This window comes from Oxyura jamaicensis (assembly GCF_011077185.1).
Source record: "Oxyura jamaicensis isolate SHBP4307 breed ruddy duck chromosome 3 unlocalized genomic scaffold, BPBGC_Ojam_1.0 oxy3_random_OJ101377, whole genome shotgun sequence".
In the NCBI taxonomy this organism is placed as follows: domain Eukaryota; kingdom Metazoa; phylum Chordata; class Aves; order Anseriformes; family Anatidae; genus Oxyura; species Oxyura jamaicensis.
This window is the reverse complement of record NW_023303737.1, coordinates 4,897-30,674: the sequence shown is the minus strand read 5'-3', so window position 1 is coordinate 30,674 and position 25,778 is coordinate 4,897. Positions and strand designations below refer to the sequence as shown.

Below are 25,778 nucleotides of genomic sequence, written 5' to 3'. Positions count from 1 at the left end.
AGTCATAATTCTAAGCATTTTTTTAATGCTCTTAGCAGTCAAAAGGGCTGGCAAAGCTAAATTGCTCTGGCCTATAGAAAACTTTGCTCCTAACACAAAAATCCAGGACTAGGCAGGATGCCTTGAAAAGGGAAATAAAATTTCTGATTCTGCTCTCATCAGTATTGCAACATTCATTTATCATAGAGTTCTTGTATTCTGACAGGCCAGTCTGCATGGACAGCAAGGGACATAAAAAAATATACCCTACCAAGCTTAGGTAACAGACAAGAAAAAGTAACTAGCTGTTAGAATTTTATTTCCAATAAATTATGCAGTGGGTTTCTGGAGGAGAGCACCTGTACATGGTACAGCCAACCATTAATTGTGCTGCCCTGACTATCTTATGGGGAGGGTTGTTTTCTTGTCTTCTAACAATTAGAAACCCAGTAGCAAAGCTGTCATAAGAGTGAGTAACGCACTTTTCTTCAAAGTTATCATTGACTTTTTATCAGTCTTACTGCACTATCTTATTTCCAAACCATTAAGGAAAAAAAAAAAAAAAACTATGTAAAGAACCAGAATTAAGTCTAATTTCCAAAATACTGGATTAGTTTAACTGTTTTTTTTTTTTTTTTGCTTTCTTCAGAGGACTTTCTGGCTGGTATGTGGAAGCACAATATATTCCTAAATCTTCAATAAATGATGAAATGTAGTCCGGTACAGCAGACTGGAGACTGTTTAACCCTCAACATCTGTATTGGCACTCTGTATGATCGATCACTGAATTGTGTGCATCTGGAAAGCTAATTCACAAAACAATACAACTAGTTTACAACCAGTTGTGTCTAGTTGCTCTTTTAGGATCAAGATGACGCTGGCAGCAGTGGACAGGGGCCATCAAAGTATGTGACTGCATAGTGTGTAAGCATAAAGATCAGGTAAAGCTAGCAGTGACATGTATTCCTGTCCTGGACGGACTTCTGCGCTTGAGGCAGCAACCATAGAATCACAGAATGGTTTGGGTTGGAAGGGACCTTAAAGATCATCTAGTTCCAGTCCCGCTGCCATGGGCAGAGACACCCCTCACCAGACCAGGTTGCCCAAAGCCCCATCCAGCCTGGCCTTGAGCACCTCCAGGGATGGGGCACCCACAGCTTCTCTGGGCAACCTGTGCCAGGGCCTCACCAGCCTCAGTGAAGAACTTCTTCCCAATATCTAATCTAAACCTATCTTTATCTTTTTATTATTATTATTATTATTATTATTACTATATTTTTTTTTTAGTTTAAAGCCATTCCCCCATTTAATGGCTTTACTCACTTTTCATTACACCCCCCGACAAAGAGTCCCTCCCCAGCTTTCCTGCAGGCCCCCTTTAGGTACTGGAAGGCCACTATAAGTCCACTATATGAACTGGACAGCGGCATGGGGCCTAAACGTAGAACTGGCGACCCCCTGGTTCGGCACCCTGGCCTGAAAATATTCCTGATGGAAGGCATCCCGTGTGGGCAGTCCCAGGCAAGGACTGGCTTGTCCTCCTGCCTAACACCGTGGAGCCCATGGAGGTGGGTCCACAAGAAGAGGTGGAGGAACCCATGGAAGTGGATCCACCTCGGTCACATCAGACCTGGGACTACCCCAGTAGGTCTTTGCTCTGTGGCATCAGAGAACACCAACAGCTTCACAGCAGGGCCCAGCGAGCTCCCTGCTCATCATTGCTCAGGCTCCATCCCAAGCATTAGCTTGGAGCCACCAAACACCCAGCAATAAAGAACTCTTGGCAATTCTCGGGGGTTGTGTGAGTGCTTCTTTCCCATCCACCAGCCCTTGTGCAAGAGGTGGCAGCCCTTCTGCACAGAGCCTCGAGGAAGAGCACAAAAGAGGACCCAGCTTCCTTTGGGCTGCTGTGCTGGGGTGACAGGAGGAGTCCCCAAGGGCCACCATGCACCTTTAACATTTGTTAAAATAGATCAAGAGATGAAAATAGTTGTTTGTAAGTGATTATAGGTGGCTAATTTCTTATATCAGGAGTGAGTTTCTATACCTGATTAATTAATTGGTAACGACAGACGTGGAGAAGGCTGAGGTACTCAGCAACTTCTTTGCCTCCATCTGCACTGTTAGACGGGCTTCCCAAGTCTTTCATTTCCGTGAACCCATAGATGGAGGCTGCAGGATCAAAGTCCCACCCACTGTAAGTGAAGAGCACATTCGAGACCACCTGATGAATCTAAACAGGTACAAGTCTGTGGGACCTGATGACATGAATCCCAGGGTCCTGAGGAAACTGGCTGATGGAGTTGCCAAGCCTCTCTCCATCATAGCTGAAAAGTCCTGGCAGTCGGGCGATGTCCGTGGTGAGTGAAAAAATGGAAACGTCATGCCCCTACCCTTCAACAATTAAAACAAAGAACTGGACAAAGAGCACTACTCTTCAACAGTTAAAACAACTAGGACACATTCCTTCTTAGAAAGAGCAGTAGGGTGCTGGGACAGGTTGCCCAGGGAAGTGGTGGAGTCACTGTCACTGGGGGTGTTAAAGGAGAGGTTGGATGTGGTGCTTAGGGACATGGTTTAGTGGGTGACATTGGTGGTAGGGGAGTGGTTGGACCAGATGATCTTGAAGGTCTTTTCCAACCTTAATTTTTCTGTTATTCTATGATAAATAATGGAAGTAAGATGAAACTAAAGTGTCAGGATGTGTGGGTGTTACTTTGTTGCAGTCAATTACTCTGCAATTTTTGGTATCTTACTCTGAAACATCTTTTTCAGATAGGATTGGGAGGAGTAACAGATGCCTCTGCATTTGTTGGTTTGTCCAAATCCTACAATCTTTTAATTTTGTCTGTTCAACATGACCTAGACTATCAATCTCACAGTGCTGTGGGCACATAATCAAAGATGCAGCTGAAGCCCACTGTTGGCGGAGTCTTGCCAGGCCTCACTAGGACTAATGCTGCCTTTTGATCTAAATCATTAAGGTCATTTGTATGGAAAATTTGAGATGGACTGAAAACATTAAGCAAAGTGTGTTATTAATCATGCCTAGCTGTACTGACCATACCACGAACCTTCAGCATACAGATGAACAAAGCAGGGAGATCTAATCAACTACACTTCATCGTGGTTCAGTCATAGATGGCCAACGCTTCTTTTCGTTACTACAACTGGGTTTGTTGGAAACATCTGAAAGTACACTGTCAACAAAACATTAACAAGTTACATTGGGTCACACCGTGATCTCTCTCATTCATTGTTTCCTGTTTTGCAGCAACCAGTAACAAACATTTGAGGAAAAGCACAGAACAGGGTAAGCATGTAGTGATACCATACCCAGGTTATTCTCATTTAAAGGGAGAGTACTTGATACTTCCTTCAGGCTTTGCATGTTGGTATATTTGGATCTTTTAAAATTTACTGTTACATCCTTGTCCATTTGCTTTTGAATCAACACAAACTTCACAAACTTCTAGCAGTCACAGCAGGCTGTACCAGGAGCAGGGATTCAGGATTTAACCCTGTGTTGTGGGAAAAACTATTTCCTCCTGTAAGGTCTAAACTTGCCATGTACCTAATCCATGCATCACACTTCATCTGTATCTTCCTTATTTGAATATACCTTGCTTTTCAAATGAGGCATTTTGAGTTTCATAACATCTCTGATCTAGTTCAGCCATTTTTGCTTCTTTTTTTTCTTAGGTCTTTTTTTGGACTAAATGGCCTGTTTACTTTGACAGTCTGCAACCATCTCTACCCAATACCGTATCTACAAAGACTTTCAGCTACCTTAGTTTATCTTTTAATGAAATTCCTCATTTTTATGCATTTCTCTTCTCTAAAGTGAAGCACAGAAAAGGTGACTTTTTTCTGGCAACTGGCAAAGCAGTTGAACTCAAGTTATGTTCCATTTCCTGTTGTTGTTGAAGCGGGTTCTGTCTTACAAACTCAAGCCCAAGCGTAGATGCTTTTTGCCTAGAGAAATTTGTGTGATCTTTAACTAGTTACCCTATGAAGCTGTCACTGACTGGATTTTAAAAATTAAGCTGGTCATGTTTCTGTGTGACAGGTATGAAAAAATGGGGGAAATTAAATTTGTTCATGTTAGCATCACCTTTTTACAGATTTCCTTCAACATCACAGTAAACATACAAGTACACTTCAGTTGTATATCAGTGAATGACCAGCTAATCACAGAGAGACGTTATCTACAAAAACAGGATCTGTATGGTGTTTGTTTTTTTGTTTTGTTTTAAGGGATCTGTTTTTTGAACCATGACACATCACAGAGCAAGGGTTTTCAAGAACTCCAATATTTTAAACCAGTGAAATGTGTTGCTTCAGGAAAAGAGAAGCTGGACAGCAATGGTACCTCACTTTATTTTATTGTTCAATTTTTATACTTGGGCAAGTCGGCATTCTCATTCAAAACGAAGTTGTACAGAAATTATTTAGAAACAAAGTTACCTAAAAATCATTACATTTGATGTAGGCCAATTCCTGACTTCAGTGGGATATCTGCCTGAGTAAGGAACACAGGATATGGCCTTCTGTTTGAAAGAATCTCATTTTCTCCAGCACACAGTTAACCAAGGAATCCCATTTCAGTTATTCTAAAGAGTTGCTCCTAAAATCACAATTAAAATTAGCCAGTATGAAGTTCACCAAAAGCTTGATCCTCTTAAATAACCTCTATGATGAGCCACGTAAATTCACACTTAACAGTGAAGGCAGACTAACAGTGTATATCTTTTGTACAAAAAAAAAATCCACAATAAAAAATAGCAATCATACCCAGATTTGTATTTGTAAAAATATTCCAATTGTACTATACAGTACATTTACTTGCAAAAAAAATAATCAAAGTATGTTGGTGGTTTTTGTTTTTTAATTCCTAACACTTGAAATGTTTAAGAAAACTGCAGAATCACTATACATATTGCACTTTTCTGGTAAGCTGGGCTACTAGGCTTCAAGGCAAATACATCCAGACACATCTACTGAATAAAACAAGCATTTTTCTAACCCCCCAAAAGAACTGAATTTCTTTCCTGCAGTTTTCATTAGAATTCTAACAACATTCTCTGCAGACTCTTCCAGGCTTTGTTTCTGAAGGACTGCTGTTTCACTTGTTACAGAATCCAGATTCATTAAAAATAAAAAATAAAAATAAAAAAAATCAACAAAACCCTAGGTAATGGTTGGTTTAACATACAGTGCACTATCTTCCTTCAGTCACCAACAAAATGAAGACAACACAGGTCATTAATATAGTTACACTTAGGTTTCAAGGTTACTGCCTCTTTAAAAGAAAGTTCACTTTAAAGGCAAGCTACAGTTTTCTCAAAGCAAACAAAACCAGTAATGAGCTATTTCTTCTGAGTGGATAGTGTTAATCTTTTGCAGCTTGGTTTAAAATTTGATTCCTTACACTGAGAAATCTTAGTACGTTTACTCCAGCGTCAGAGAAAATGATACAGTTTTAAAGAAAAAGCTTTCAAAATGCTTGACACAAACAAGCTATTTACTCTTCAAGTTCTTTGTCAAAAGATGTTACTAAAACCTTCTGTCCATTTCATGAACACAGGAAAGATCCCAGGATGTCTTGAGTCAAAGTGGTCCATAAAGAAATTCTTTGGAATGTCTTAAGATTGGCTGTAACTAGAGTTCTGGCTACCATTTGGACCCTGTTCTCCTTCACTGTTAGAAATAAAAAAAAAGAAAAAAAAGTCTTCAGAAAAAGAAGTACCATATTGCATTTTTGTGTTTTTCAAATGAAAAAAGGCAGCATTCTGAAGGCAGTAAAAGCCTTCTGAAGGAAAATACGTAGACATATAGGCAAATAGATTAAGATATTCTGTGCAGCCTCATTAAAAATGCAAAGATTATTCTAAGCGTGCACAAATAACTTCAGCACGTAGCTGTATCGGAATGTACTGAAATTACTGTTCAAGTACACTGAATTTACTTCTGAAATCAACATTTCACAGTTCATATTACATAAGCTCATGCATAGGAATTTGCACGTGCAGATCCCTAATGGCGATATTTAATCACAGTAATTAACTCCGACAGCAAACAGGCACTGTTCCAGAGAATCAGGCCCCTCCATTGGGCCTCACAATGCTGTTTCTTTCATTTGCCAAGCTGTATTGATCACACTGTAATTACATTAATGCTTTCCATGAAACAACAAATATTCTGCTTCTCACTTGCTCTTGAACAATCAGACTGTGAATTTAACAGAAAGGGCTGCATTGTAAAAGCATACACTATACCTCGAATTAGACATTTAGACATGCTTAAGATAGTAGTCCAGATTTTCCGTATGGAAGGGACATTAAGTGCAGTATGTGGAAGTACAGTACCTGTTTGGAGGTGGTTTTGGTTTAGGCATTTTACTAAGAATAGAAGCCATCTCTTTCCTCTCATCGAAGTTCTTCCACTGCTCATACAGTTTCAGAATAACCCTGATTATTTCTAAAATCTGATTTGAAAGAAAATAGATTTTAAGGTCAGACAGTATTTATCATAGTCAGTTTAAGTGTGTATTTAATTAACTACGTCCCAGACTTAATTTAAGAAATGCAAATTTCATATCAGAAATAGGCCTGTCTCACATACAACCCAGTCTGGCAAACAACGATTTCTGTAAATAGTTTTTGGTTTAATTGTGAATGGAAGCCTCAATGCTTTCACTCCTTCCCATTCCATTTTCCTTCCACTGTATTGTCCACTTCAGCCCCAAGAGCTGAATGCTTTTTTATTTGTTTCCACTGCTACAGCTTATACTTTGTGCCTCCGGGAAAATACGGACACCTGGCAGCGCGACTGAAGCTGGATAACCACAGATTACCAGTTAAGAATCTAATGACCATCTACATGTATCAGAGGCACAGTGTAAATAATAATAATAAAAAAAAAAAAGCAACAACATTGGTCTAAGTTCCTTACTTCCAAAAATTGAGCCAAGAAGTATCTAAGTATTTTAAAATAAGAATTACTGAGTTTTCATATTCTGTTTCCAGAAGCATAAATATTCTCTACCAGTGTTGAAGTTTTCTATCTACTGCACCTCAGCTATATTAATTTCCTACTAAACTTCTAATGCACTATGCTGCACAAAAGGTGGTAATACTTGGTTCATGATTTGTTTCACCATTCACTGAATTAATAGAGTAGACTTTCTTCTTTCTAATTCATGGAGTTTGATTAAATGCTAGGTCACTATCTATCCTTGAAACAAAAGTTACAGTTAGCTAAGAGGTCCCTGATGTGTTAATGTTAAAAAAAAATAAAAAATGTATCACTGGTATGAGAACAGGGACATTTAAACATTCCAACATGTTTAACATCAAGCTTATGGTAACCTGATCTGTCAAATACAGGTAGTTTCTCCTGTGCTGCCAATCTATTACCACTCTGCTTTTGCATGCATGACAGTTGTAATTCAGAGATCTTGATTCAGCATAGCATCCACACTGCTTATATTTGAAGACACATTCTGGAATACAAATACAATTCCAGGATCTCATCAGTGGGATAAAGTGTAATACTGAGGGCACAGAGGGCAATGGTTAGTCTTATCTGAAATACTCTATTCCATTTGGGACACTCAAGTTCAAAAAAGGTAAACTCAGACTGAAAAAGATGTGCAGAATGACACAGTGTGATAGGGGAATGAATGTGAGCATAGCTTGCTTGCCTGAGCTAAATACAGGTTACAGAGGGATGAATGTACTCGGACGTCAACCAAAGGCAAAAGGAACTAGTTAAGTTGAAGAATATTATTGGTATCAGAACAACTGCACCTTAAAGTCTGATAAATTTATGAAGTGGATTATTTGACATGAAATTTGCAATAGCAGGAAAATTATCTGAATAATCTTGGCATGCCCTCGTTTAACATTGACTAAAGTCATAGTCCCTGTCATCCTGGAAGTGTCAAGAGTGTTTTATACATATATTGATAGGGAGCAAATAAGAACAACATGTAGGCAAGATGCTGAAAGGTGAATCAGAAAATTACATGCATTAGAATTTTAAAATTAGAGTATCACTCAAGGTTGAATGATAAAAACTAGGAAATCTTTTTTTCTGGAAAAAAAATGCATGGGATATTGGTTTTATATTTCAGTCTGAAAAATGGCACCACCAGCAGCACTTGGTCATTATGCAGTGTTTCAGTCTTGACTTTCAGGGCAGGGTGATAACTGAACGGCCTGAGCTCTTTTCTCTCCTACCTAATTTCAACAGTGCGTAACATGATCGCTGAATGAAGTTCAAGTCAGTATCACACACATGCAAGACCGGTTTATAACCACAGCTAACATATCTGATCAGTCCATAACTGGTGGCAGGAGGTAAAAAGAATACCTTTTCCATATCCACGGATAGCTCAGCAAACCATTGCCTTGCATCCTTCTGCTGGACAACACAGGCCACATGTAGGCAAGCTGCAAAGATCAGGTGACATGGATATTGAACAAAAATCCACTCAAAACATTTAGAAACATCGTATGCCAGGCAAAATACTATGGAGTTCAGGGTTCTTCATTTTCTCTGCAAACAACCTCATCCAGTTTTCAACAGAGAAGACTCTTGATTAATTATCCAATTTTTCTTCAAGACTTTCTAAGTTGCAAAACTACACTGTCACTACTGTACAAAATACAGACTGGAGAAGCTTATGAGGGCATTCTAAGGAATGCTTGTTATGAAACAGCATACAGGAGACATCCATTTAAACACAACAGAGATGTTGCTTGTATTACTTACCTAGAGCTATCATGAAAGGAGGGTACAGCAGACAAAGATCAGTTCTATATGTGTCATTCACTATCCTCCTGTGCAAAACAGAGCAAAAATTCACCTTTACACTATGTGATTCATAAACTGTTGTCAGTTTTAAAATATTTTGTCAGTTTCCTTGTAACCACAGCAGAAATTTATTTGGAAGCACTACGTTATAAAATCACAAATGTCATTCTGCAGAGCGTGTTCACATATACCATAAAATCATTATCCCTATTTCACAAATAAGCGAGTTAAGGCAAACATAAAGGCAATATTTATCACCTATCTGTATTTGAGAAACAGTTAAAGTATTTCAGGAGTTCTGCTTAACCTAGCTAAGAAACAGCTTACTTCTACCAAAAGCAGACGTTAACAAAAAAAAGTTGTCTACTCATAGTCACCACGCAGTAGTGTAAAAAACTGCTATTAGAACTAGCTTAATAATAAAAACTAGACCATTTCAATTTAAAACCATTAGAGAGAGTTAAGAGATACCAAAGATGATAATTTAATCCAGTAACATATACCTGCAGAGCGTAACTAGGGTACCCTCTGTAATATTAAGGGTACCCTCTGGGTACCCTCTGTAATATTAAGCCTGCTATTGCTTAACCACCTCTGAGGCATAACTGTTAACCACTTGCTTTCTTGCTGAAAGGAGGCACTATTATTAATCACTGTCTGCATTACCATGCAAGAGGTAGCAGCATGTCTTCTTGGCCCATATCTTGCACATATTGGAGCAAAGGTCTATATGGATGATACACTATCAAACAGCAGTCCTAGGAAAAAATGTCAACGGGATAAAAGTTAGATTACAACACAGAGCGTGTTGTCAGCTCACATTAAAAACATTTGATTCACAAATCAATTACTGATTTTTGAAGTAGCATTATGACACCTAACCCTGCTATAATGAGGGCATTGCTCTCCCTAGAATACCATTATATAGCATGGCTGCCAGTCTGTCCATGTCTTTTCCCCAAGAGACACAGAAAGCCACATCTGCAGCACAGTGAAACCTCATTTGCTTACAAACCCGTAATTCCCACTTGGAAGTAAAAAACACTGCCAGAAAACAGTCTGTCACTAAATACCATACATGGAAAGCATGCCAAAATAATTGACACTGGTTTGGAAAGAGGAAAAAAAAAAATCCAGGGCCCTGAAATCCCTCTTTTCCAGGCCCAGGTCAATGTATACAAGGAATAACTCACGGAAACAAGTCAACTACATGGATATTACAGGGAAAAGCTGGACACAGAGACAATTGCAGATACTATATATCGCATAGCATACTGGAAAAATAAATTAATTCTCAAAATGTAACTTTTTGTAAATGCAATTAGTTGTTGTAAAACTCCAATATACAAAACACAAGAGCTACTGCCATGTATACCAGGGGTATCAAAAACTAAATCTAAGAAGGATATCTGAAACGGGATTATAAAATCAGTAGACATTCAACACAACAGGAATACAACTCTGTGTTCTTGACTGGTCATTCATCTGAGCAAGTAAGGACACCAACATCCTACTCTCTGTTTTAGAATTTTGTAATGTACAAAATTTAATTTAAATAAATTAAATTTAAATTTAATAAATTAAAAAAAAAGGTAAAAAAAGAGCTTAGGGTTTAGCCCTAAGTGTCCCAGTAGTGCTCCAGACACTAGGACACAGAGATGTACATGCTTCCCCTCCCCACTGCTCCCGCAATCTGCATTATTTCTGTTGAGCAATGCGAACTTCAATGCAAACTGTTGAGAATGCCCTCACTCAGCCCAGATGACAGCACAGTTATGATGGCATACTGCTGAAAATGTACATGTTAGATCTACGTGAACATCATTCTAAAATTGGAGTGAAAAAGAGACGACAGCACAATACATATTCCATAGCACAAAATTCAAAACATTTTAAATAGGTAAAGGGTAAACTGAGACGGCAGTAAAAACAAAAAACCTCACCTACCATTAATTCTAAGAGATAGAATTCACATTCTAGTATCTGCAAGGAAGTAAAATCACAATTAAACAGTAGCATGTTTCAGACAGCAGAACGAATTAACAGCATCCAGCTTAACGTCACGAACGCACAGGAATTCTCAACACTTGTGTTTTCAGCACTCCTGACTGCATTTCAAAGGAAACTACAAAACCAAGCAAAAATCAAACTACTATTGGGCATTGCCTTACCACCATTATAAATGAACCCCAGTCATACCAGCAATGCATTTGAACCATTTGAATCAAGTTTAGTATCAAAGACTACTTTATTGGCAGTACTCATCCGAGATGTTTTAAGAAGAAAGCAGAAAATTGTTCCCAGTTTATAAGCACTTAAAAGAAATACAAAAGTCCTTTCCTCGAATTAGAGCTTTTTCGGCATGACACTAACATGCCAAATCACCTTTTCATGTACTTATTTATGTTCATATGAAATATTCTGTACAATCATAGCAATTTAACAAAAAAACTCTCCTTTTCCATAGAGGCATTGATATATTAGTTACATCAAGATAAAGACTCGACTCTTTATGCTACAGAAAAAGTACTCCAAAATATATTTTCATTTGACTTTATAAGTGCTTGTGATAAAATTGCACTGCTGTTTTACAGATATTTTGATATATAATTTGGCTTTCTAAATTTGGTAAAAAGCAAAATCAAAAAAAGTAGCACTTGTCATAGTCAACCTAAAGAATAAATAGATGCATTTACTTTCAAAATACTACAGCATAAAGCAATACTGGTTTCAAGAAAGTCTACAGAATTCTTTAACATTGAGACTGAGAATGCCTTGAAAACCTCTAGTAAATTTAAATTTTAAATAATAAAAAAAAATTCAAAAGCCATTACATTTTACAGGCAAAAATAAAACTGCTTTCTGTAGGCCAACTGCTCTTATGTGTACGCTTGTAAGTATCCCAGGTGCAAGGACTATTTATCTTCCCTGGAGCAATGTAAAAAAGATGATTTTAAAAAAAGTTAAATCTCTTTTATTATCATACTGCATAAAAATTGGTATTTTAGTCACTCAGTCACTTCACTTCTCCTTATAGCATTCCCTTCACCAATTTAAGGAAAGGCGGTTATACGAGATTTACTACTTCTAAAATTACCTTTTCTAATAATTAATTTTGGTCAGATTATGAGCAACCCAATATACCAGTGTGAAAATATTTCCTTCCTAGAATTTATAAGGATAGTATTTCCTCCTAACAATTACCTGCCTTTTCATTTATTTTGATTAAGTTATAGTTTGTAGAGCATACTTACATGGTTCATCCTATAAGGAAACTCCTTCGGAAAGGCATACGAAAACCTAGTTTTCACTACAGTAAAAAGAAACCATAATGTTAAAAGTGATGCAATTAATACTTTTACTAATTTCTCATTGTACTAATTAATCTACACAGGGCCCTTTGAATCCAGCTGGCAGTAAAACTACTTGCAACATGAAAATGCTTGGTTTTAAAAGAGAAAAGTTAAATTGTAAGATTTAAGATCCTGAAAGGGCAAGAGAAATATACCCCAAACCCACTTTTTCCCCAGGTACTCAGCCAGACACTTGTCTAATGCTCTGGGCACAATTAAATCTTCTGGAGAACTGCCTCTAGCCGTATGGGTGGGTACCTAACTTCCTGCAAGTTGTCATTCACAGAGCTGCCTACCTACCTATGTCACTCCACTCTTAGAGATCATTTTAGGATCTCACTTCCTAGACTAAAGCCAAATGGCATTTTCATGGAATTTTTAGATAGACTTGCAAGATTTTAAACAGTATAATGAACACTTAGGAAAGAAAGATGGGAAATCAGGGTGGGAAAGAGATCTTGTACAAACATACTTGTAAAGACGTTGGATATGCAAAAACAAGGCTCAAATTAAAAGCATGAAGTCAATTCACCACACTGCAAATACATGTCCTAGGGACTGGATTATCAGATTTTTCAAGGGTGTTTCTCTCCTTGAGTTTTCACACTTAAAAGCATCTACTTAGGAACATGATACAACCCAAGACGCTCTTGTCTTCAAGAGAATATTCAAATATATACTCAGTTTTCTAGTTTATGATGATCCCTGATATAGATACTTAATTATCCTTGTGCATTTTACAAGAACAGGTATTCAATGCACCATTAACAATTATGTTAAGCAGCAAAAGAGTGATCTGAAATTAAATTGCCGAGCAAAGAAAACTTAAATATCCTTGAAGATGTGAATTTGAGATTTCTACAAGTGAAACGTGTAAAAACTATTTTAAGTCCCTGTTCTCTAAAGAAAAACAGGTAACATCAAACATTTGTGGTACTGTGCACTTCCAGGATGTTAATGGCAGACAGTCAATTATGAATGAATACTACTGCTGGAAAATCCATATGAAACTCACTTGGAAAAAAAGATTATCCAAGTGAGTTGGATAAAAAGCATTTCAACATTTAGACCTGTGGTGGACTTTGCTAAAATATTTGCTGTAGGACAGTAAGGTTAGGCTGTTGGTTGGAAATTCTAATTATTTCAAGAGAGAGAAGAATGCATAAGACAGTCTTCTTGAGAGGCACGCAAACTAAAGAAACACATAGTAAAAAACAAATTGAGTGGAAAGTATGGATAGATAACATTTGTTTCCACAAAGCATACTGGAGACAACCATATGGAACTGTCCTTTTAGTCAGCAGTTGGAAATGGAGAGAGAAGCTTTTGAAGAGTTTGCAAGAAACCAGTCTGAGGTATCTTCCTTACAGAGGAAGCCTGTGGTACTAATTCCAACATTTCTATGTAAGAAAAAACAAACCGAACGCTACTATGCTATTCAGTTTGTACCGCTATTTTCCTTTACATCTCATCTTTTTTCTCCTTCTGCACTGAGACCTCCAAAAAATGGATGTGTGCTGATAAAGGACCTCGTGTAGGGAGACCAGGTAGATTAAAAGACACACAAATGCTAGGAGAAAGCCTGTTGTTTTTTATCCCCCACTTCCCTGAAATGCAGAGCGCTTTCTGGAGCATGCAGGGATTTCTCCACCTGAAGGAAGAACCACGAGGGTAATTTTCTGTGGGATTCCAAGCCATGGGATTTTCAGAAATAGCATGGCTCAAGAGTGGAAGTCAAAGCAAAATCAACTGCTGCATATTTGCCAAAATCCATCTAAGCTTCTAATTCGTGTACTGAAACAGCCACACAGATTTGTGCTTTGAGATGCTTCCGTAGTAAAAATAGCACTTTCACTGCTAAATCCAGTACTGGTCTTGGTCAAGCTGGCACTGAAGATGTGTTTCAGTTCCTGGTGGTGGAATTGTCATATGGCCAGCCCCATGGACTGATACACTTAATGCATGCGGAAGCTACAGATGCAGCCAGTCACCTGTCCCCTCAGCAGCTAAGAGTGATTTTGAAAGCACTGACCTACATTTTGAAGAGCATAGTGACAAACAGCCTACTGAGAGCAGCTGGACCTTCTGGGTCAAATTATTGCATTTAGTTAGGAAAGCCATCACTTTAAGAACTCAATGGATGAGATGCAAGTTATGGGAACTGGGAAATATAAGGCAGGTGGGAAAGTCAGAAAATGAAATAGCTACAGTATGATTTTATTGCATTTTAACTTTGTGAACAATATTTAGGTTTTAAAATGTACACTTAGAAATAAGTATCATGTATAAAGATTAATTTTATGATGGTTAAAAAAGGATTTAAAGCATTAGAAGGTGTGGAGTCTAGTAAAAATTCTGCAAACAGGTATTTCCATGGAAACATACCCGTTATTACAGATGAATAAAGACCTAGGTTTTCAATTTTATCTTTGAGCAGTTCAGAAATCAATTTACTACTTATTAGCAGTCTCAGGTAGTTTAATTTTATCATTTTGTTTTTATTTATGCTTGTCACAAGTTCCAACCAGAATCAACCAAAACTAATAGAGAAAGAAGCTTTCTGATTCCATATTTAAAACCAGAAGTTATTTATGCTAAATAGCTTTAAATGGCTCCCAGCAGTCAACTTGTAACCACCAATGACTTAATAAACACAGTACAATGAAAATCACTAATACTTACATACAGAAGTAGCAGCAGAGATCAACCTTGTATTTGAAACAACACCAAACTCCTGAAGAAAAAGAACGGTAAATGAGGTGAACCACCAGAAATACCACTTATTCACATTGTTATCAAATTCAAATAATGGCTTTCTTTATGCAGTATTACATTTTTCCCCACCCCTTTCTAATTCCTCTCTTTTTTCTTTTTAAAGGTTATCGGAGTAAATTACATGATCTTAGCTAAAGAGTTTTTTTCCATTTATTACTTTGTTGTTTGAGTTATGAAGAATGAGGAAAAGTAAACATTTATAAAAGGTACTAAAGCCACAGTACCTGAAGATTAGTTTGGTAACACCCTACATATAAAATAGACAAGGGAGCTTCAATAACATGTGCCTTTTTTCCCATCCCACTTGGAGAGAAAATAGTGCTTATAAACCTGTCATTTTCTACCTTTTTTTATTATGTTTCCATGAGTGCTTAGCTTTTCTACTAAGGGTCTTTATTTAAAGCTGTCTTTCAGAGATGTGCACAGCAGAATCATTACCTCTACAGCTGCCCTCTAAATTTGCAGAAGCCTTAGCATAAGGAAGGCTATACTTATTTTCTAGTACTTTTTCTAAAATACAAGGTAAACCTGTATATATGCATTATATCTGCACTGCACTTTCTTAAAGGCTTAATTAACAGACTGATTAAAAAATACTCTCTCCAATATTCTGTGTCCTTCTCCTTTCCTTTATCTCTTCTAAACACTGGACAGTATCACAATATTTGTATAGACAGCAGTATCACATATGAACATCAGTTCATTAGGATTACTTCTAGGTATTTGAGTTCCTCCCATGAAATTTGTGAATGCTAACATACCATAGACTTGCTCTTTTTTTTTGTCCTATCACACAGGCACTTCTCAAACTCCCAAAAAATGTCTTCCATTACAGAAATGTAAGAACAATGTCTAGCTGATGCTAACTTTTGGCCACCTTTGAAGTGGACTTTCTAATGGTGGAGGATTGAGGCCTTCTCACCACTATCCTAACAAGTCAGTTCCTTTCCAAAGATAGCACATCAGCTACAACATGCTTTTAATGAAAAAGATAATTAGGAAAAAAACATTTTTTTAAAAAAAAAGTTTGAGTAAACATAAGGAAAAACACACCAGAAAGGAGATACTCAAGCAAAACTGCACAATTTAAGATATAGTCCATGTAAATATGTGAACAGACATTTTAAATACTCTTTAAAATTTTCAGAGGCCCTTCAGTGTTAGTAATTCAGACAAAACTGAGAAAGATCAAATACTAAATAATATGACTGAAGGCCTTCTGTCTCCTTTTCCTGAACTGCTATAGAAATCCATACAAAAAAAAAAAAAGGTTTCAACCCACACAGCATGAAAACTTTTAAGAAGTCCTAAACGTTTTTTCACTCTTACACATCACATAATTTTACATTAAAAAATTGTAATACTTCATACCTCTACTTTGGATGCCAAAAACACACACGTAGGAGCCATTAATACTGGATCTATACTTTTTAGGGAATATCTGAAATGTTATAACAGAATTATAATATGTTGTTTCACACACGTAGAACGATTAATCTATTAAGAGCACCACACTTCCTTTTGAAAAGCAGAGCTTAAGTTAACTTTTATTAGCATAACAGCTTTACGCCATCCAGAAAACAACAGTGGCACTGTTTTTAATACAGACTTTAAAAGGGCTACCAAAATGTGCCTAACAAATGTTTTATTCTTGTACCATCATAATAAACAGTCCTACCTGGCATAGAATCTCTTGAAGTAGACTGTAGCAGTGGCAATAACTTGTTGTCTTAATTTAAGATGTTCACCTAAAGCCTGGATAACTTAAAGAAATAAAATAAAATGAACAGAAGCTTGAATTGAGTTTTTACATCAATTTGACACCAAATAGCAAAGGATCTCAAAACACGAATAGTGCTGGGGACTCTAAGGAGCAGCAGCACAGCCTTCTCTTTCAGTTCAGATACACCGCTCCGGGGAGACAACATGTTGCTGTAAACCTACAGCCCTGGACGTGAGAAGTACTACTGCATCTTGAGGCTTGTGGACACCTTCAAAGAGGGGACGGTTACTTGACTTCATCATGTACAAAGTGAGCATGACCTTTAGGAAGATGACAACACAAATCTCAAAGGGCAAAGTTTGGGTATTCCATTTTATAGCAAAAGAAACCCAAATGCTTGAAATCTAACTCTATGGCTTTTCTGGGCCATGCAAAATGGATTTTTTTTTCAAACAACTAAAGCTGCCAACACAAACATGGTCATTACATTTGGCAGAGGCAGCAGGTGTTAAAGAAACGACATATTTAGTCCAGGGAGAGGGGGTGGGAGACCAGAGGATGCAGTCAGCTGCTCCATCACAGTGGTCCTCTGCCAGTTGGCCAAGAAACAGCCCTGGTGTCATCTGTGCAGGTAGCTCTTGTTTGGCCTCCCAGGCAAAGGAAAGGTGCCAAGCAAATTAGATGCATCAAGCTGGGATTAAGAGCAGGGGTTGGATATAGAGAATGACAGAGTGAAACATAAGGTTGTTACTTGGTATTTTCCCCATATTTCTTCACAGCCATTATCCTGAGCAAGGCTCAGTTGGCTGTGTTAAGACTCCCTCTTCTTATTTTCCTCCCTCATCTGGGATGTCCAAAATGATCATTTAATATACGCCTACCTGTAAGTATACATACTTATATATATATATACACACACACTTTATACATATAAAAATGAAAGTGTCTATATACTTAAGCATATATATAGCAATACCAAGGCAGCAACCACTGATGAGAAAAGCAAACAATTCTATTATCAGTAATTACTAAGTATTTCGTCTCCACTTAAGTATACAAGAATTTCTAAAGGTCCAGCTTCTTTCCCATCCCTTCCTCCTTGGGAATAGCCAGGGTACACACTGCACTCCCTTTTAATGAACATTTTAAAAACATGCAAACACAAAGCTGGCTGGAAAACAAATCAACGCAGGAGAAAACAACTCTGACCAGCACTGATGACTGACAACATACTTTTTTGTTTATTTGTTTGTTTTTAAACACAGAAAGGTAGCTAATTTGTCACCCACTATGATTACTCAAAGCCTTGTTAAGTCCCTTTCCATGTCATATCACTCTTTTCCTACAGATAAAGAATGCCAAATTGGGACCAGTTTGCCAGTCAGTAACTGTAGGACTCACAGGCAACACTGCCAGAAAGGAGGTCACGTCCAGAACAGTGTCTGCACAAGCATTAAAATATCTATCAGTGTGTCTTGGGGGGTTTGAAAGAATTTTTCTCTTTGATTTGATGATGGGGCTAAAAAGCTGTCCTAATACTAGGGCATCAGAAAAATCCAAATATCAAGCGAAACAGAATTTTCCAAATATGTTTCTCACTCCCATGGGATTTTCAGGAGCAGTTAGGCCATCTGCTGTCAGAGAAAAATCAAGTGAGGTTTACGGAAAAAAATGGACAAAAGCCTAGAGAGACTTAATGAAATGGAAGCTTTTATACGCTGGGAAAAATTCCAATACTCACAATTCATTTTTGAAATATTTTTAAAGAAGCTATTGGGTTATTTATTCCCTTATGTTTACAAAATAAATAGTTTCAGGTTGCTGTGTTTTTTGTTTTTTTTTTTAAAGTAAAAAAATGTTGTTCCAAATCCAAACGTCTTGAGTATCCTATGACACAAACTTCACAGCTTCTGCACTAAACCAGAAAGAGAAATCGATTAATATGCTTTTCAACCAAAAACTCAATTAAAACCTCAGTGATCCAAAGACAGAAGTCAACATTCATTTCTCTTTTCTGAACTATTTTGGAATATTATAGTTTCCCCTCTTGACAGTTTGAATGGCCACACAATCACTTGCCTATCTACAGCAATTGTTTCCAAATGGGAGGCAGCAAGAAACTGCCTCTCTCCGGGTAACTTTCCGGTTGCTTTGGGGAACGACCATCTCCTGGGGCAGAAACTGAACACTACAAGCCATACCATGGCTCATAGCCATATCCAGACAACATAGGGCATGGAAAGGGCTCTATATATCCAAAGCAGAGCCCCTGATTTAGAGGCTGGTGAAGAGATACAGCACATATTGAGGGCTCCAACGCAGCAAATGCTGTATGAGCTCCCACCAGTACAGAACAGCCCCAGACTGTTTTCTCCATGCAGGTACATCTCATTGCCACAGAAAAGGTGTTGGTCCAGCACCACTCTCCCCTACAGGGTCTGCTGTGTTCACATACATGCAGAGGAGACAGCAGCAGAGACATTCTCCAGCTACCGTAGGTCTTGAACCCTTCTTTCAGGTCAGGAAAGGAATGCCAAGGAAAAAGATCCTGAGAACCAAACTGAACCCAACTTATCTACTTTGTAAATCCTTGTTTACTCCAGAAAAATGCTAAAATGAAACATAAAAAGGCCTGTTTTGTAATTAATACTAGTGAAAATTACACAGAAATATGGTTTTAGAAATATCAGCATCCCACTTTTTCTTTTTGCACTAGGAAGCTATGATGCTTTGTTTTAACCTCAAGGAGTTTCAGGAACTTATCAAATTGATATATCATTGCTAGCTTGACTTGCTGGTCCTGTATAAGCAATAACACAGGTATGTCAACAGCAATCAGATTTGCAGCATACTCAATTTAGAACAGCTAACCTAAGAGAGACACCATGATAAGTATCTTTCACAGTTACAATTCCCGTACAGACCAAAGATCTTGCAGTGGCCTTGAGAAAGTCACTTCACTTTTCTGTCTCAAGCATGTCTGACCAGATAGCCAAAAAAATAAACGTTACTTTAAAGGACTGCGATGTAAAATATTTAAATAGCTGCCTGCAAACAAATTACTACTTTGCAACATCCTTCTCTTACGGAGACTTTTTAAATACTGAACAATTGCACAGGAAAAAGTTTAAGTGCCTGTGTAATCTGGTATGATCCAACGCAGCATTCATTTGTTTAAATACTTTGCAGGATAGTCTTAGATAACCTCACAGACAAGCCCCAGACTCTTTGGGAGAACAGGCTGCAGACAACTTTGCGCAATTTGAGAGCCACCCACTGCTGGGAACTGGTTGCAAGGCAAGACACAGGCTGTGGTGCGGGTTTCAAATAACATAACCAAACACAGGTAGCAAGCTTGTAGGCCATGCCTTTTAAGAGTACAGCTCACAGCACCTAAAATAGTCACGCCAGAACCCACCAAAAGCTCAAAGAGCACAGTTTGAGCATTAGTGCTTGTTGCTGAGCCTTTAATATGCTAGTGTAGCAGTTTCTGCTTGCTTCTCTTCCTTCTACTTTGTTGGTAAGAACCTCTTGAAAATAAGAAAATGTACCGTGATTTGTCCTACCACAGGTTTTAACATATGCAGCCAGTTTGTCTTCAAGTTCTTTTAAAACTCAGTACAACTGACTGAACAACAGTCCGGCTTGGTCAACAGTCCGGCTCTTTGTTAAAGCGTGCTAGGGAAATATATGTAAAATAATAAAGAAAACCACCTTCTCTAAATGAAAAATGGCATTTAGACATGGCAGATACTATACAAGGAATACTATGCATGAATAAAAATAAAAACAAGTTTACCATTAGTAAAAAATATCTGTAGCTTCCAATATTCTTCTTCGGTCAGAAATTTCAAGTCTTTTTGGCGTTCCTTCAATAGATCTTGCTTATCCAAAATCCATTGTAAACTACAGGGAGGGAAAACACTTTCAGTAACTCTGTATGAACACTACCTCGAGCTGCTCCTGTGCCTCAGCACTAAAGGGGCAGCAGCCTTTAAGCAAGCCGTGGATCATCTCAAGCAAATCCACTGGGGTTTGCAGAGTTGGATGCCTGAAAATACGCTGGCAGGGACCTGTAAGGGCAGATTAGCCTTTCCCTGCAGCAAATGAAGCTGACTGTACAAAACTGTTGGTTACCCCAGGCTTCGGGGCTACACTTAGTAGCACCCTGGGTCCCCAACTAAACCTCAGGCTGCGCACTACAAGACATGGCGACACAGCTCAACCCCTGCTGCGCCCACAACGATAGAAACACCGCACAGGACAGAACCACCTCACCCCAAGGACAAAAACACCGCACCCTACGGATGCCCCGGGCCCCCCATACCCCATAAGCCCCCCCCCGGCCCCGGTCCGGGCAATGAATGGCGGAGGCGCCCCCGACCCGCGGCACCCACTAGTGCGAGCTTTGCCAGAAGTTGCCGGCCATGAGGAGCCGTGGGGAGGCGCCCGGGCCCACGCTGCCCCAGCCCCGGCCCCGCCGCCTCCACCGCCGCCGCCGGCCCCAGGAAGGAGGCGGCCGCCGCCGCCACCGCCCCGTGCCCGTCGCCGCCGCCGGCGCCGGACGGCAACACGCGGCGCTGCGAAGCGTTCCCCCGCTCGCAGGTTCCGCCCGGCGGGGCCGGGCAGGGCCGGGCAGGGCCGGGCCGCCGCCGCCGAGCTCTGGGGTGCGGAGCGGAGGGACGGGCCCCGAGCGTGGGGGCGCCCCTCGGCCGGCAGCGCGCTGCTCCCGTCCCGCAGGGTGCCCGGGAAGGGCGGCGGGTGCTGGGAGAGCGCCGAAGCCGCTGTGTTTGGGTGATAAATACAGAAATAATAAATAATATGTCCCCGCCTCAGCTGTGTGTCCCCGTGTCTCATCTGTCCCCATGGCTCAGGGCTCGGCCTGCTCTGAGATGGAGTTGTCCTCATCTGGGGAGAGGCTCTGGGACAAGCTCATTTTAAGGATCAGGCCCCAAGTTGTTTGTCCCTTCCTTTTCACACTCTGTTGCTTTTCACCCACTGACAGGGACAAGAACAAGGACAAGGACAAGGACAAGGACAAGGGGGCTGTGGGTGCTCTCAGGGCCTGGCAGGTGGGGCAGGTGCCCCGTGTGGCAATGTGGACGCAGTGGAAGGGACCTCGTAGTTTTACAAGATGCAGTGTTGCACCCCAACATGTTTGCCACTATACCTGCTCTCTGAATCATTAGATTTTGCGCTTCGTTGTCTCAGACCTTCGGAGCAGTTTCACACTTGGCTAATTAAGCGAGAGATAAAAAAGAGGAACTCTCAGGGTGCAGAAGGTGAGCTCTGCCCATGCCCTGCAGTGCCAGATGCTGCATCCACCTGCTCCTCGCACCGTCCTCCACAGGAGCTGCATGTGACACCAGCGTGGTGCATAGGCCACTCCTGGACACCTTGTCCCTTTCCACACCCTTTGCTGTAAAATGAAGGCTGACCTAGTCACACCAAATGGGAACCCTATCGTGGCAGAACAGATATCCAGTATTTTGTGTGATATTTCCTTCCTCACGCAATATGCATGTATGCCCACACTGTCATACACAGCTGAGCATAAGTACTCATTCCTCCCGCAAGTCCAAGTGTCAGGGCTGAGTGTGGGTGCAAGGGGGAAGGATGCCTGGACACAAGTCAGACAGACAGCAGCTGTCAGCAGCCATGGGAGACCATGGGAGAACCCCCATGGCCTCCCCAGGCCACCATGACCCCCTGGCAGAGGGGTTGTCCCCGTGCCCACAGAAGTCATCAGAGCTTCCATCAGCAGTGGTGGTGGCAGCAAGAGGCACCCACATGACAGCGCCTTGGCAAGGCGGTGTAACTCCTGGTTTGTCCTGCTAGGAAGACAGTGCTTGGTGCTAATGGCTGTAAAGACCTGTCAGCACACGACGACTATTTTTGCATGGTCTGGCAAAACTTACTTGTTCAAAAATGTAAGCATTCCATGGCTGTCCGTGCACCTGAGGGGTTGTCCTCATAGTAAGCATGCTTTCTCCAACTCCATCCACCACCTCAGACTTCTCCCTCAGCTTCAGGAACCTGATCTGAGAGGCTGTTTGCAAAGCCACAGGTAAACACCACTGCGAGGTAACCCACAGCACCACCACCTATAATCAGGAAACGGCTTAATTCAAGAAAACCTAGGAACTTTCTACATATTCAATGACCAAATCATTGAGAACGTAGTAAATGAAGTTCTGGGTATTTTGTGGAAAATCATAGCTGTATGTATATATGTATATGTGTATACATATATTTCTGTTTGGTATTGTTTTAAGCAAAGATGAGCCTAGAGGGTACATAGATGCAAATACAAATACATATATAATACCTGTATCTGTTCATGTAGAGGAACCTGAATGCTGTCACAGTAGAGATGCCCCATGGATGTCCATTTCTGCCCCAGCAGCACGCAAGGGGTCCTTTGTTTGGGCATTGCATTGGAACTAACAGGGGCTAGGTACTGGGAACAGTAAACCAAGAACTGAGTAGCAGGAACCGTGAGAAGCACCCAATGGTTGTCCATAGACTGACCAGTTACTCCTGAAAGGCATTTCAGGTTCAGTCCCATGGTACTGTGCAGTGATCTGCTGCTGCTGATGATATAGCTAAGATGCTGGAGATTCATAAGGAGCTATGAAGTGAAGAATGAAGATGCATGGGATAAGATGAAGACAGTGGTGTTTCCAAATTTTGGGCTTCACTGGGGGAAGGAGGCACTCTTCTTGACTTGTTAGAGAGAGTCTAGCTTTGAGGCATTATTAATATGTAGGAATGTGAAGTGAGGGGTGAGGAAGTAAGAATTTGTGTACCTTACTTCTCCTTGCAGAGCAAGGAGACATGGTGGAGTCTGAAGGACAAGTTCTGTGTGATTTCTATGGAGGCTCTCTGACCTGACACCTTTCTCAAAAAAGCCATCCAGACGTTGCAGAAGCTGCTAAGCATATGCAAACACAAAGGAGAAAGTCTTTATTCCACCATTTTGGTGTCACAGCTACAATGAGGGGAAGCAGACTGCCTTTTCATTACAGCTCCCCCCCCCCCCCAGCTACATCACACCCAGCTAGCACAGCACCCAGGAGACAGCACAGAAAGAGAAGCCACTGCACAAAAAGTGTCTTTGCTTTGCTTAGCACAATAGAGAAACCAGAACTGTAGCAGACCTCATGCTACTGCTTATCATGTCAAGCAGGCATCTCTGTTTCACCGTCCTTCTCTACCTGCCCGGTTGCCTTTTACTCTGCTTCGATACCTGTGTTTTGCTACCTCATGCTGGTGATTTGTGCTTCTGCATGCTGCAGTGTTGCAGGAAATAAATAGTAGCGACTGGGCAGGAGGCTTAGCATAGCTTCGATAAATATTGCTGCTACACTGCACCCAGGGCATAGGGGACAGCTCTGCTTACCCTGCACCTGGCTTTGGAGGGGCTATATAATACTGCAGGAACAGGAATATTTGGCACTGCAAGGTCTTGCCAGCCCTTCTCCCAGACTTTCCTTTTCTCAGTAGGACAAGCCTTGCATTGCCTCACCCCATTTCACAGCATGCCAGCATGGAGCTATGGAGGATCCTGCCCCACAGACCCAGGGAGTAGAAACAAACAAACAAACAAACAAACAAACAAACAAACAAAAAACCCTGGAATACCCATTGCCCCCCTCAGCCACCCTCCTGCTGCCCTACAAAGAGACACCCTGCCATGCTGGAAAGCCTCCCTGCAGCATGGCACCCAGGGGGCTCCCAGTGCTTAGGGGGGTCCTGCCACCAAAGGAGCAAAGTCTGCTCTCAACCGGGGCGTGCTGGGGATGCCCACTGCTAGACAGGAGTCCTGTGGCTGTTGCGGAGCCGTGGGGCCATGTTACATGGTGTGGGGGCGATTGACAGATGTGTACAGAGGCTCTCCGTGTTTCTTGGAGGACACGGATGCTGCTGTGGCTCCGTCTCCCTGGAGGCCCAGCCGGGAGGTGCATTCCTGGGCAGGGGCATCGCGAGGGGCACGCAGGGCAATGCTTTTTCCCTTGACATTGCTTTGTAGCCTTTCTCTTCCAGGAGCTGTGCAGAGCATCACATTACTTACCATGTCCTCTCCGTGTGTTTCTGTCAAAGCAGGAAAACAAAGATTTCATGAAACAGATGTGCAGTGCCGCTGCGTGTGCTGAAGTCTCCTGCTCAGCCTTGGACCTGGCTGCTGCTCTGAGGGACAGTCAGATGGAGGATGAAAAAAATCACAGCCAAGAACCTGCAGGTAAAATTATACTTCATCGTATCTGTGAGATGAAATTATCTGTCAGCTCTTGCTGCTCTCTTCCCTCTCTGCCCCCCTAATAAAACCCATCACAAACATATTGAATGTACTAACTAGTCCATCACTAGATATAAATATACACGGGGTAGTTGGACAGACTCTTTTTTTACAAAGTAAGTGCTTCTTCCAATCCAGATGTTATAAATAGCATAAAAATGAGTGAAGGATGAAGCACATTCTGCTTCTGTTCATAGGTCTTCCACAGTAACACATACAACATTTCCTTTAGCCCTTTCTCTCAGCTGTACACAAAAAATAGTCAGCAATACTCTCGTGTTTTTCTGCATGTTTACATATTCATCTAATAGCTGAAAACAGTATGTATCTTCTCGCAGATCTGACAATAAGCATTCGTGCTTGCCCTCTTCTGTTTAATATCCCCTCAGGAAATGAATGAGTGGTACGAAACCAGATTTCCTGACTTTAATCAAGCTTCCACAGAACATGCCGAGAATGTGAGACATTTCAGAGAAGGAGAGGGGAACTGCAAAAGAAGTGTAAGTGGAATTGAAAACCCCTTCCAGCTTATGTTATGTCACTTCTAATGGAAGCCTTTGTTGTGATTTCACCAAGTTAGGTAATGTGACAGTTGTCTGATATTTTTTCCAGTAGCGGTGGTCTTTTAGGCTATGTTTTGCAATGAGGGAGGTGGACACGAGTAATGGTGACTCTGGATGTGACCCCATGCCAAACCGGTAGTAAGTATCCACAAATAATGTTTATATATATTAAATGAAAATACAGCTGCTCAGTAATATCTGAACACAAGGATCCTGGTTTTCTTGATCAACATTTTAGGGGAAAATGATTTGTATTGGAGATTTTT

General features: G+C 40.5%; 1 protein-coding gene and 1 long non-coding RNA gene across 4 annotated transcripts; both read right to left on the bottom strand.

The window, feature by feature from the left end:
• Positions 1 to 4,345: 4,345 nt before the first annotated feature.
• On the bottom strand, positions 4,346 to 21,196 carry LOC118157128 (cyclin-C). Of its 3 annotated transcripts, none has more exons than XM_035311370.1 (12): positions 21,048 to 21,196; positions 20,450 to 20,556; positions 16,606 to 16,690; positions 16,299 to 16,368; positions 14,835 to 14,886; positions 12,054 to 12,109; positions 10,747 to 10,782; positions 9,466 to 9,557; positions 8,758 to 8,825; positions 8,356 to 8,435; positions 6,348 to 6,466; positions 4,346 to 5,679 (listed from the first exon to the last, which is right to left on the bottom strand). In XM_035311370.1, exons 1-12 carry the CDS (start codon positions 21,077 to 21,079, stop codon positions 5,625 to 5,627), a joined length of 852 nt encoding a protein of 283 aa, XP_035167261.1. In that variant the 5' UTR covers positions 21,080 to 21,196; the 3' UTR covers positions 4,346 to 5,624. The 3 variants fall into 3 exon arrangements, with proteins under 3 accessions (XP_035167261.1, XP_035167262.1, XP_035167263.1); XM_035311371.1 differs by having other exon boundaries at positions 16,606 to 16,682; positions 21,048 to 21,064; XM_035311372.1 differs by lacking the exon at positions 16,606 to 16,690 and having other exon boundaries at positions 21,048 to 21,079.
• LOC118157129 lies at positions 17,091 to 20,442 on the bottom strand. Its single transcript, XR_004746548.1, has 2 exons — positions 19,273 to 20,442; positions 17,091 to 19,210 (listed from the first exon to the last, which is right to left on the bottom strand). It is a non-coding gene; the product is annotated as an uncharacterized LOC118157129 (long non-coding RNA).
• Positions 21,197 to 25,778: the final 4,582 nt, after the last annotated feature.